The sequence below is a fragment of the Schistocerca cancellata genome, chromosome 4 (assembly GCF_023864275.1).
Source record: "Schistocerca cancellata isolate TAMUIC-IGC-003103 chromosome 4, iqSchCanc2.1, whole genome shotgun sequence".
Taxonomy (NCBI): Eukaryota; Metazoa; Arthropoda; class Insecta; order Orthoptera; family Acrididae; genus Schistocerca; species Schistocerca cancellata.
In genome coordinates this window covers 27,961,198-27,975,056 of record NC_064629.1, presented here as the reverse complement: position 1 = coordinate 27,975,056, position 13,859 = coordinate 27,961,198, and the positions used below count along the sequence as shown (strand labels likewise).

The 13,859-nt window shown below is 39.9% G+C and overlaps 1 protein-coding gene across 1 annotated transcript in view; it reads left to right on the top strand.

The window, feature by feature from the left end:
• Positions 1–13,859, top strand: part of LOC126183737 (2-oxoisovalerate dehydrogenase subunit alpha, mitochondrial) — a 174,339-nt gene that overhangs the window by 147,551 nt on the left and 12,929 nt on the right. Inside the window, exon 7 of the mRNA XM_049925943.1 lies at positions 11,890–12,061. Coding sequence (XP_049781900.1) covers positions 11,890–12,061 — 172 coding nt within the window. The remainder of the gene's footprint in view (positions 1–11,889; positions 12,062–13,859) is intronic.

Genomic DNA, 13,859 nt, shown 5'->3' with positions numbered 1-13,859 from the left:
AAGAGCTATTCAAAAATGTATCACACGATACAATTTTTGTCAATAAAACATAGAAGTCAAATGATAATGAGTACACATTCTGTTTACTGCCTTGATTGTACACATTACGTACCCAGTGTAATGCTGTAGTAGAGGTGTGGGTTTTGTTTATGATTTGCGACACATGTAAACATGGGTCCTCCCCACCCCACCCCCACTCCTCCTCAGTCCCCCCACCCCTGCCACACGCACCTCATTTGTTGTTGCTTTAGTATACAGATACCCATGTAGTCATGCATCATTTACACCAAGAACTTCGTTGAAATTCTTCTTCTTCTTCTTCTTCTTCTTCTTCTTCTTCTGTGTCTGGATGCACCAATTATATCTTCACTTCCCAGTAATTAGCAATGTAGATTGCTTTGTCATTGACTTTCAAAATATCATCTTTAGTGCATGTTATAGACATATCTGGGCAGATCAGTAGGTGGTCCAAGTCCTGTATTGCTCCGCATTCACACCTGTCGCCATCACTGTAACCCCATTTAAATAGGTTTGATTTGCACCCAGTTACTCCAGTGCGCAGCCGGTTTAATAACCTCCTAAGTTGTAAAAGGTAGTTGAAATCCTGCAGATCCCTCCTCAAGTAGTTCCATTGTGGAGTGTGGCACCATTTCTTCCCAGAGAGATAGCCGCCTTGCGGCGGGCTTGGTGGCGAGCTCTTCAGTAGTTTCAATGAAACTTCAGCGATATGGTTCTATTTTGTCAGTGGGCTCAGTGACAACTTCTGACTAATCCTAATTTGTTCTCAGATGTTCTTTTCACCAACAAGGCATCTTTCTCCAATAAAGGAATAGTCAGTATGAGAAGTATGCATTATTGGTCCATCAACAATCCACAGTGGCTCCGTCAGTTAGAGCATGAACATCCATGGAATGTTAATTTTTTGGCATAGAATTATTTGAGATACCATTATCAGACCTTTCTCTGTATATGGCAACCAAAACGGCAGACAATATTCCCAATTTTCAAAACATACTCTCCCTGTTCTCTTGGATGCCATGCCTCTGAATCGGAGGATAGTCCTGTGGCATCAACATGACAGATGCCCAGCACATAATGCTTTATGAGCATGACAAATTTTTGGCCGTAAATACCCTGGTAGGTGGATTCGACGTCGTTGGTCAGTTAGTTGGCCTGCCCATCTCCAGACCTTACACCGTTGGACTTTTTCTCTGTGGGGAGCAGTCAAGCATGCTCTCTACTAAAATGTTCTAACAACACCAGAGAACATGTAGCAATGCATTATTGATGGTGATACAGCCATCACAGAGGAAGTAGTAGCACGATGTAGGGTGAACTTCATCTACAGAGTGACCCTATATATCAAAGCCAATGGTCACCATTTTGAGCATGTGATATAAACAGTCTGCTTTTTATGTAGTGGTAGTATCACAGTAAAAGTTATGACAAAGGTCTTGTTACTTCTGTATTGTCATAAGTATTGTAGTACAGTACTGTACAATAACAAGATCCAATTACTGTAAAGTGCAGTACTGTTGCATTCAGTGTTTATTGGTAATTGTAAAATGTTCAAATGTGCCTTGAAGAGGTTAAATTATGTAGTTAATGAAATGCACTGAATTGATATTTCAATTAGAAAAGTAATGTATTATATACCATTTGCGTAGCTACTAGTTTCGTGGATAAAATGGTACAGTGTAAAAATTTTTGGATAGCTTTTGGAGAGGGTGAGTGTATTCTTGAATAAAATGTACATGGTTACATTTAAAAAATTTAACCTCTACCCCATATCTTCTACATCTGTGGGGATACATAAAACATATACCCTCAGCAAGAACTACCCAGTGATGTTAAAAAACATTGGCCGAAACAATTTTTCATGTAACAGCTCAGAAAAAAGTTGCTTTGGGTGAGCAAGATAAATGGGACACCCTGTATAAGCATATGACTGTCGTATAAGTCAAGAAGAATCATGCATACAACATAATGTTACTCATTTACTTTCATATTGTGGACTGACTGAAGTAAGAACAAACAGTTATTCTGAAAAGTGCATAATGCTTTGAAATATGACAACGTTAGAATTCACTGTTTTTTATGTAAAATATAGAATTTTGGATAACAGGAAAATTGCTGCTTACAAATTATAAAAATACATCGACACTATTTTTGTCATTGTGATTCCCATCATTTATGTGGAATAGAGCAGTGTATTGCAAATGATACTAAACTGTTGCATGGAGGGTCTTGAGTTCAAAACTAACCTGCACTGTACAATTTTAATTTCTATATTCGGTTCAAGTACATTCTAGAAGTATCCACAAATGTCAAGAATCATTGTACTGGAATGTTCTGTAGCCATAAATATACTGTGTGTGTTCCGGCCAGAGGCAGTTTGCTCCACGCTCTTCTATCTCCAAGTGCTGAATAAGCCTTCATTAAGTGAAGTTAGTGTTCGTCATTCATTTAATTACACCTTCTTCTACATGAAACTATTGTAGAACAAAAGCAAAGTGGTGCTTTTCATTTACTATACTGTTGTTCTACCAAGCCCCCATGGAAGATCCTGTCAACACAAAAATAAACAAGTCTTATCTTCTTGGGTTGGTTGCTATTGTGTGTTGCCGATATTTTGTTTCCTCACACCAGTTTGAGTTGTTTACATCCAGCGGGCTTCTGATTGGTGGACATCCTTGTTGTATGGCTGCTGACCTGTTGACTCCAACTGCTTCCTCATTAGCTGGATATAAACATGAAGCCAGTTTTGACATTATTTCTGTTTGCATGCCACATCACTTCCAGAGGCAATCTCTTCTAGGTCTTCACTAATACATTTCGCAAACAATCAAAACTATTATTGCCCTTTGTAGTGCAAGTTGTTAAAGTCTTGTATGCCACCACCTTCTTCTTAGCACTTTATACAATTGTTTGTGTATAGTTTTGTAACAATCAATCATCTTAACCCTTTTGTAGCTACGGACGTGCTCTCTGCATTCTGTGCCGAGTGCAGCTTTTGTTGTGGCTGTACTGCTAGTCAAATGCTGGTGACCATGCTGAGAGATGACTTTCTGCCTAATACTAAATACTTATAATCTGATTTTTCAAAAACTATTAGGTGAAAAAAATTGCTTTTTGCACATCTTACAGTCTGATATCTTCACTTGATTTCTTTTCATTATCCATAATAGTTAACTGTGCTGCATTCAGTTAAGTGAAACTCTGCTCGAAATTTTAAAGAGTTTGCAGAGGTATAAACACATCGCATAAAATTATTTTATGATTGATTTTAGCTTATACAGTTCAGTGAATGAAATTTAGATAAGATGTCAAAATTTTATTTAAAATTGAGAGAAGAATGATATCTGATCTCATTATCAAGTTAATGGGTTTTATATCCGACAGATGGTCACACGAGATGTCCATTCATGTCCTTGCGAATTGCGAATCATGTGGTCATAACAATTGTCAGTTTCATAAACAATTCAAGATATTGAAACGAGCATGCAATTAGGCATGTAAGTTGTATGAAAAATACACAAAACTGTTTTTCATTCCCCTAACTATGGAAGTAACTCGGTCACGGCAGTGTGAGATGAGCAGTTCAGGATGCATACAGATGTCCATAGCATAGTAGAAAAAACCAAGCGGTGCATGTATAACCTTCTCCAACACCTGGAGAACAGCATAGCAGGATGTGTATGCACGTCCACAGCAATGAAATGGTTAAAAGCGGAGAGATGTTTTACTGATATTAGGGAATGCCCATAGATAACAGTTCCTTACCCCGATGGCTGTGAACATGACCAACTTGTTTGATGCTTCACAAGTCTTATATAATATTATCAATCCAATCCACTGCTGATGATTATCAGGTGATTAAGGTAATTAATAATGATGCAACACAAGACAGTCAATTTACTTTTTAGGTCATTCATGTTTATTTTCACTATATCCGTGATGATCAGCCTGCTTGTAATGTGATACTACAGATTTCACAATACAGATCTGTAAGCTATATACACAATGAGTGGTCTTACAGATTTCACAAATGGTAAATATGTAGTACCTATACAATTTGTAACACAACTGTTAGTGTATCAAGTACTTGTTAACAACATAGCAAGTGTACTGACTTGATGTCACTGCTGACTGATTATATGAATAAATCTGACTGACTAAATAAATGAAATCAATAACATTTTGTTTGAACTGGTTGAATGCTTGCCCTCGACTAACTTAAAACTTTACATAATTATTACTGAACCCAGACTGGCTAACTCCATAGTAACTGTGCTAGTTGAGTGGTAAGCACAAACTGACATGTAACTTTACAGGACGATTACCAAACACTAACTGACTGGTTTTGTGCATGGTGCCTATATATATAGTTATAATAAAAGGAAACATTCCACGTAGGAAAAATATACCTAAAAACAAAGATGATGTGACTTACCAAATGAAAGTGCTGGCAGGTTGACAGACACACAAACGAACACAAACATACACACAAAATTCAAGCTTTCGCAACAAACTGTTGCCTCATCAGGAAAGAGGGAAGGAGAGGGAAAGGCGAAAGGATGTGGGTTTTAAGGGAGAGGGTAAAGAGTCATTCCAGTCCCGGGAGCGGAAAGACTTACCTTAGGGGAAAAAAAGGACGGGTATACACTCGCGCACACACACACATATCCATCCACACATATCCAGACACAAGCAGACATATTTAAAGACAAAGAGTTTCTCTTGCAACAATGACTTCTTCACTCCACCACTAGACTGTTGTAGGCAATTACTGCTGCATCCAATGTGTTACATTGTTGCTTTGTTCATTAGGTCATATTCTTGCAGCATTCATGAATGTTTGTTCATAAAAGGACCAAACAAGAAAAGGTGGTCAACTTCACCTTGATTCCACCAAGAATGTGCAAAGTTTTATTTGTTTATCTATAAACAGGTTGGAGTTTGTGGTCATGTGTGTGTGAGGTGTGCTTTCTTTAGTGAATGAATGGTGTCAAGAGTTTCTCTTTTCTAACATAAAACGCTTTTTGAACTTTTCAATGAATTTCACCCCAATGGTCCACTTTACCCCATTTGACAGCACAAAGCTATAACACTGGACTTTGCAAAGAATTACATTTTAAAATTTGAATATTCCAGAACACAAACATTTTGCATACAAATAACTTTTGAAATATTAAGTTTCCAGAGAAAGTAAAACATTTGTTTGAAAAAGAGAGCTTTCAAATATTATACACTCCTGGAAATTGAAATAAGAACACCGTGAATTCATTGTCCCAGGAAGGGGAAACTTTATTGACACATTCCAGATACATCACATGATCACACTGACAGAACCACAGGCACATAGACACAGGCAACAGAGCATGCACCATGTCGGCACTAGTACAGTGTATATCCAGCTTTCGCAGCAATGCAGGCTGCTATTCTCCCATGGAGACGATCGTAGAGATGCTGGATGTAGTCCTGTGGAACGGCTTGCCATGCCATTTCCACCTGGCACCTCAGTTGGACCAGCGTTGGTGCTGGACGTGCAGACCGCGTGAGACGACGCTTCATCCAGTCCCAAACATGCTCAATGGGGGACAGATCCGGAGATCTTGCTGGCCAGGGTAGTTGACTTACACCTTCTAGAGCACGTTGGGTGGCAAGGGATACATGCGGACGTGCATTGTCCTGTTGGAACAGCAAGTTCCCTTGCCGGTCTAGGAATGGCAGAACGATGGGTTCGATGACGGTTTGGATGTACCGTGCACTATTCAGTGTCCCTTCGACGATCACCAGTGGTGTACGGCCAGTGTAGGAGATCGTTCCCCACACCATGATGCCGGGTGTTGGCCCTGTGTGCCTCGGTCGTATGCAGTCCTGATTGTGGCGCTCACCTGCACGGCGCCAAACACGCGTACGACCATCATTGGCACCAAGGCAGAAGCGACTCTCATCGCTGAAGACGACACGTCTCCATTCGTCCCTCCATTCACGCCTGTCGCGACACCACTGGAGGCGGGCTGCACGATGTTGGGGCGTGAGCGGAAGACGGCCTAACGGTGTGCGGGACCGTAGCCCAGCTTCATGGAGACGGTTGCGAATGGTCCTCGCCGATACCCCAGGAGCAACAGTGTCCCTAATTTGCTGGTAAGTGGCGGTGCGGTCCCCTACGGCACTGCGTAGGATCCTACGGTCTTGGGGTGCATCCGTGCGTCGCTGCGGTCCGGTCCCAGGTCGACGGGCACGTGCCCCTTCCGCCGACCACTGGCGACAACATCGATGTACTGTGGAGACCTCACGCCCCACGTGTTGAGCAATTCGGCGGTACGTCCACCCGGCCTCCCGCATGCCCACTATACGCCCTCGCTCAAAGTCCGTCAACTGCACATACGGTTCACGTCCACGCTGTCGCGGCATGCTACCAGTGTTAAAGACTGCGATGGAGCTCCGTATGCCACAGCAAACTGGCTGACACTGACGGCGGCGGTACACAAATGCTGCCCAGCTAGCGCCATTCGACGGCCAACACCGCGGTTCCTGGTGTGTCCGCTGTGCCGTGCGTGTGATCATTGCTTGTACAGCCCTCTCGCAGTGTCCGGAGCAAGTATGGTGGGTCTGACACACCGGTGTCAATGTGTTCTTTTTTCCATTTCCAGGAGTGTATATCAATCTTGAAACAATCACTAGCGGGATAAAAGTTTGATGTGAATATGGTTCAGAGGTGTTGTAAAACTATCATGAAATATTTACACAGTTGTCATCAGCTGCCTGTAAACTCACTTGTGAATAATAAAGTTTAGTGAAATATTACATGAATAAGAATTTAGCAGTTTAAGTACTTACAGCATACGCAGTATGTGTATAATATGAAACAGGACAAAACATTTATTTAGGGAGTATAATTGTAGCAAGTGACAGTGACCTCCTTACTGTGTGGCACAAAAGCCACTGTCTCAAGTGTTTACCTCTGCTAATTTAATTTCATGTGACAGTGCACAGAGATTAGCATGGATACAGGAACACCACAATTAAATGCTCAAAGCATGAAGAAAGACCATGTGGGCTGGTGAGTTGTGAAAATCCTTATAAAAAAACCTTAACTTTTATTACTCTCATATGAACTTACATAGTGAATTCATCACTGTAAACAGAAAATGAGTTGACACTCAATACAGTTCATTGTGGCTGGCTGTTACTGGGCGGGACTAACAGCACATCTGGTTCTTGCTTCATCTTGACTGGCCTGGTTGCTGACACACACACACACACACACCACACACACACACACACACACAGACAGACAGACAGACAGACAGAGAGAGAGAGAGAGAGAGAGAGAGAGAGAGAGAGAGAGAGGGAGAGAGAGTGAGTGAGTCTAAAGCAGTAATTAAAAGATTCTTCATATTTTCTTATTTTCTTTGTTTTCTCTTGTTGGTCCCCCTCCCCCTAGATAAGTTAGAAATTGCAATTTGTCATTGTGTCACTGGTGATAGATGGAGTGTGTTGTGTGGTCAACTAACCATGTGGTGGATCTCCTGCAGGCAGGAAATGGCTTAGTGTCTGGCTCTGTGATTGTTGATTTGGTGAAATGGTTCAGCATGGTTCAGTTTATCAAACAAAGTAGTTTATTAGTTTTCTTTGTGTCTGTGACCATTCAACATACAATCCTGTGCTCCAGAGTGGTTCACTGCACGTTTCTCAGGCATCTGTTCTGCTTAGGTGTATGCCTGCTAGTTTTTCATTGGTTGATATCGTACTGTTAACAACCTTGTACCATGTGCTAACTTGTGATAAGAAAAGTGGTCAAACATTTAGCCATACAATGTTCCATCGGTATTACAGAAATTTTGACTCAGTGGTGTTCTTGCATGGATTGCCTCTGAATGCATCATATATTTTGCAGTCTTCTCTCTGCACTTGAGAATGCTTCCTATTGTGTACCTCTTCTGCATGTACTACTGTCACACGAAGCTGAGTGTAAATGGAATTGTGTGGTCCATTGGTGCTCATTCAGATTCTGGCCTGTATTTGTTGAAGAAGACTGCTGTCAGATTGGCCAGGTTGTTTTCTGTGATTTTGGATATTGTGTGCATCAGCAGAGCTGTGCACATTGGCACAGAATCAATTATGTTGAGGCAGTATCCTTCTGGTTTAAGAATATGTATAGCGTCCGCAACCTTAAATATGACTCCGTGCCACAGTACCCTGCAGATCAGTTATTATAGCTCTACCCAGTTCTTTGCACAGGTTTATAATTTGGACTATAAAGCAAGATTTTAGTATTGTTTGCAAGTTATAAGCTGCCATTTGTGGAATATTGGCTCAGACAATTGCTCTGTGGAGTTTGTTTCTCTTTTATTATGTACCAGGGCTGTTGAAATTGTCTTGTGTTCATCCGTATGGGTATGAGAACAGTTTTCATATCAGCCAATGCTCTTTTGTATAGATTTAAATCTTTGTTCAGCTTGTCCATGTCTTGGACATCTATAATAAATATCCCTAGGTCATCTGTGTTAGCTTTACAAACTGTGCACGAGTTTCTCACACTCAAACCCATGCAGGATGAGGAGATTTTGCTAAGTAATGGGTCAAGCACTATGACGAACAGTGCCATAGATAATATGCATCCTTGTTTCTCTGAGCATTTGATAGTAAATGTATCTGTTGCTTCTACATTGATGATCACTTGAGGTGGATCCCACTTGCCAATAGGGCACCAGTCATGCATATACTAGAGGTTCTGTAATGCTGAGGAGGTTTACACCATGTAATGAAATGGGGCCCCTGGTATGTCTGTCGTGTCTGTCATCATCTCTCACTTTTGGACTAAACAGGAACCTACTGTTTGATCATGTGCATCTGATTGTTCACCTGTGGGACTCTGCTGGTAACACACATTTTCAGCATAACAATGTGCCATCCTATTGCTTCTTTGACATAATTATTTTGAGAGTAGATGGTGGACAAGAGGGTGCCTGTGTCTCAGTAGTTGTGTTTGTTAATTTAATAATGTCAACTTTTTAACACTTTGATGTCTTTTAACATGGTGCCACCCATACTGAGAGTTTTGCCTTTTTCATTATTAATTACACTGCTGTCCCACCTAAGCACACTGGACAATAACTTAGTTTCCCCCACTAGGCAACATGCTGATATCATGTACCACCACCTCTAGCGTCGATAATGGCCTAAATTAGGTGAGGAAGAGAGGCCAGAAGTTTCTTCACGTATGCCATGTATAGATATAAGTTTCTGTGGAACAGGCTGAGCAAACAACTGATGTGCAGGAAATCTCAGAGCGTACATGATTGTAGTCCACTGGCTGAGCTGAGGCAGCCAGGGGTGGCCAAGCAGGTGACGCATGCACAGAATGAGTGCAGTCGGGCTGTTTGGCAGGTTGCCTACACTAACTGCTCCTCCCCACTTGCAGCTGCCCGTGCCCAGTGAAGCAACATTAGAAGAGCCTGCCATAGAGCTGCCAAATTGCACAGATATTGTTTGGTATGTGTCACCCATTTTTCGAAATAGTTAGAGACATTTTCTGTGGCAATAAGATTGGATGATTTGGCAGGTCAGTTGAGGTGCAATTTGGTGCCTGAATGTTTGTCAAGCCAGAAACCTAGGCGTGCAGCCCTGTAAATACAACTATCGTAATCTTGGAAACAGGAGTGCTCATAGCATTATCAAAATCATGAAAATGTTGGAGAAATAGCAACACTTCGTCACTGAGAATTTTGAAATAAATATCCTGGTTCATTCACCATAATGTAAATGAGTGTGCCCACGTCATGGTATGGAAAAATGCCCAAATAATCACAGAACCACTCCTGGCTCGAACACACACTGCTGGTCAAAGACCTAATTGGGCCAGTGGTATGCTCCATGCTTCACATCATTTGAAAAGAGGCAAGATAGTGACTCATTGGATCACATTAGATGCTTCTAGTTAGATACTGTCCAGTGTATGTGGTGTTCAGCCCATTGAAAAGTGCAGCTTTATGTGCCATTGTGAGCAACTGCCTTTCTGTATGGTACCCACCTCCCGACATCCATTGCATGCAGTTCCATTCATGATGTCCACTTGAGAAATGGTTTAGATGGCCTGTGTTCACTGCCAGAATCACTTCCTGTTGGGCCTGAAACAGATTGTCAGTGGAAAGGTGTGATACTCATCTTGCTGTTGGTTACAATCTTTTCACAACCACTATTCTTATTCCATGGTACATGGCTGTGAATGTCGCACCATTCCTTGAAGACATGTTGGAAAGTCCACACTGATACACCAACAAATTGGATAACTTCATTAATGGTATTGCCTTGAGCACATCCAAACACAATAGCTCCTTTCTACCATTCTGTCATATTTACACATCAACCTATCTTACTGCACCAGTTAATGTATCCAACTAGCACATACACACTTCTTCACTGCCATAACTTAGGTCAATGATGAGGGTCACATGACTGTCTGGATCCAGTTCTACACAAACTACAAAGCTGCAAACTGACAAGTCAGTATTTAACGCAGCTTATTTTTGCTTTAATTGTATATTATCTTTGTCCATTGGTTTTTATCCTTTAATTTAGAGTTTTCAGTTGGTTCTGTTTGAACAGCCACTACAGCTTTGTTTATAGGAAATGTAATTTTGTCTCTTTGCAGGCCTTTGTGATTTGTTCATTTGATCCTGTGCATTTGTTTTGTAAAAGCTAAAGTGTTTGTGCTAATACATGATCAATGTCATTTTGGATTGTTATTTCCTTGTTTTCAGCAGTGATAACTAGGATTTTAAAACATCCATGACAGTTTTCAACAAGTAAACATCTGCAGTGAATTCAAAAGATGTATCATGAAAGACTTATCTTCATGTAGACAGTCAAAGCATCATGATCTCTGAAAACCAACAATATTTTGGACATGGTGTGTACGCGTCTCATGCACCCAAAAGTTACATGTAACATACTGAACCACTTTTACAATGATTTTTTTCTGCTTCCAGCATGATCTGTCAGTTATCCTACGCTTTCTAAAGAGCACTGTGTCACTGAATTATTATCTAGATGCCGTCTTGCTACATGTAACTTACTGAAGAAACTATTTGATGTTCACAACACTACTTTTCATCAAATGTTGAGAGTTCATATTTTAAAAATATTTGCACTGCTGGAGTATATATTTTATTCCTTCTCTTAACTTTCTTTATTTTCTTTTTTCCATAAATTGTTAGTGTTGTCAGAGATGCGAATCTTATTCTCTGGCTACAGTTTACTATCTTATTCTTCATATCTGGTGTAATTTGTTGGCTTGGTTAGCTACTAGCGCTTAAGAATACATCTTGCTCAAATCTTCAATATTACTTGTGTTCTAGTATTTCCAGTCACTATCGAATGAGGTATGATGAATCATTACTACCAGTCTTGTCTGTTCACTTTGTTAATCAATTTCTCTTGCTCTCTCTCAGCAATTTCTCCACAGCTGTATTTATATTGTTTTTACTTTTGCTGTTTTGCATTTAGTTTTCATCTAGATACTTTTGCAGCTGTCTGAGAGATCTTTCTTCAGCACTGTTAATTGCCTTTGTCATTTTTACATATATTTTGTATCAATGAAAAATCAAGTCTGGAATATAATGTGTAAGGGTAGATTGCTACTCATGAAACAGAAGAGGCATTGAACATTGGACAGGAACATGAACAGAAGGTTGATTATCTCTCAGAAAAAGTTCTTTATCAGAGCTAACATGTACATAACTGAAACATGCAGCCACTGAAGCCTCAGAAGTACAGGTTTTCACGAGAAAACACTTTGATGCATTATGAATTGTGTGTACTTTCTTTTTATTCTCTTCCTTAATTTAATTAATGACAGGTTTTCTTTTTTTATTATAGAGTTGGGCACCATAGCACATCTGATGACAGCAGTGCATATCGCTCAGTTGAAGAGGCACAGAAATGGAATGAAACAGATTATCCAATTTCTCGGCTTCATAATTATATGGTATCAAAAGGAATCTGGAGTGTTGAAGAGGAAAATAAATTGACAGCTGATATTAAGAAGGAGGTATATTTAGTAATATTATTTTCCAATGATTTTTATTGATGTTTGTTGTTTTGGAGTCTTGATGCACCTCAAATATAGTAGAAAAACTCTTTACACGTGAACCAGAGAAAACTGTATGTAATCCTTGTGATAAAAGAAATTTTCTTCACTAGAATTTGTTTAGCAAGGGGAAGAGTGCAGCCATTGTGCAGTTACCAATTACTAGCTTGTATGCCTGTGTCATGGGTTAAAATTGAGTGATCTCCACAGTATGTAATGGTGTGAAGACATAAGAAAGTCCATCCTTGAGGTCAGATTAATCTGAGTGCCCACTTCATGCTTTCCAAGAGGCAAACATTATGTATTTCCTTGTCCCATTCTTCCTTTCTATGGTACACACACACACACACACACACACACACACACACACACACACACACACACACGACTTGAATTCAAGAGGACAATGGTTCAAATTTCAAATCCACATCTGGCCATCTAGATTTAGGTTTTTCATGTTTTCCCTAAAATTTTCCAGGCAAATGCTGGGATGGTTCCTTCAAAAGCTCATTGCCAATTTCCTTCCCCATTCTTGAAGCAATCAGAGCCTGTCCTCTATCTCTGATGACCTTGTCGTCGATGGGGCCGTAAACCCTAGCCCCGAATCTATGGTTTTTCCGAATGGGGCAAAAACTTGATATTGGTGCCTGCTCTCTTTTGAGTGTTAGGAATAATTTGTTTTAAAAAACTTAGTTATATACTTGATGGGATGTTTTTGTGACTTGGAAAATAAGATCCATTCAGTAAATCTGCACTCTCTATTACCAATTAGCTCATAACTTTCTCTTTTGTGTAACATAAAATTAAATAGAATTAACATACAATCAGTAAAGAAAACAGACAAGCAAGACAAGTGCACATTTCTTCAGTCCTTAGATTCCAGCATTTCCCCCCCCCCCCCCCCCTCTCTAATCTTGCTACAGCTTTACATGGCTTGCTTTCCTTTCTGTGAAAGAATCTATTGCTCATCAAAGTTTGTCTCATAGGAAGTTTTATTTTCAGTGCCTAGGATCACAAGGCCAGATAGACATTCCTGACTCATTGTTGAACACAGATAGCTTTTAATTATTTTCAGTTTGTTGAAGCTTTGCTCACATCATACAGATACTATCGGTAATGTGCAGTACATCGTTAAAGCTATACTAACATTCGAAAATGCATCTTGCAAGTCATACATGCACAGATGATGTAACAGGTGGAATGCACTTGATTTGTCATTAATTTTGGTTACTTGCTTTTTCAATACTGTGAATTTCTGGCAAAAATCAACTGCATTCAAATCTTTTGAATATTTTCATGTCAGATCAACTCCATTTTTCTGCAAATCCTGTTGACATATGTAAAAATGCGTGGCCACTGAGAAAGAAAAAATTTTCATGTAGTATCTTTGCACACTATACCCCTGTTTCAATGTATGTTCAAATTTTGTCATATATTACTTGTATATCTGTGGAGAATACTTCATTTGGGTTTAGTGTCTTTGGTTTGATCTTGCAGATTTCGTCATCTTGCCTTTATTCGCTTTTGAGGATTGGCTCAATTTCCAACTTTTTTGATCCATTGTTCTATTGGTTTTTCTCTCATTTCTTGCAAGGTCTTAAAAAGATCTTGCATTAGCACCACAGAACACAAAATGATAATGTCCTCTTTCTATATTTTGACATTCACTCAATTAATCTCTCGAAGAACGTTAGCCCAAATTGCTAAGTTTAGGATAAATTTAAAGTACTTCCTTTTAAGTTGGTTTTCATACACTTTT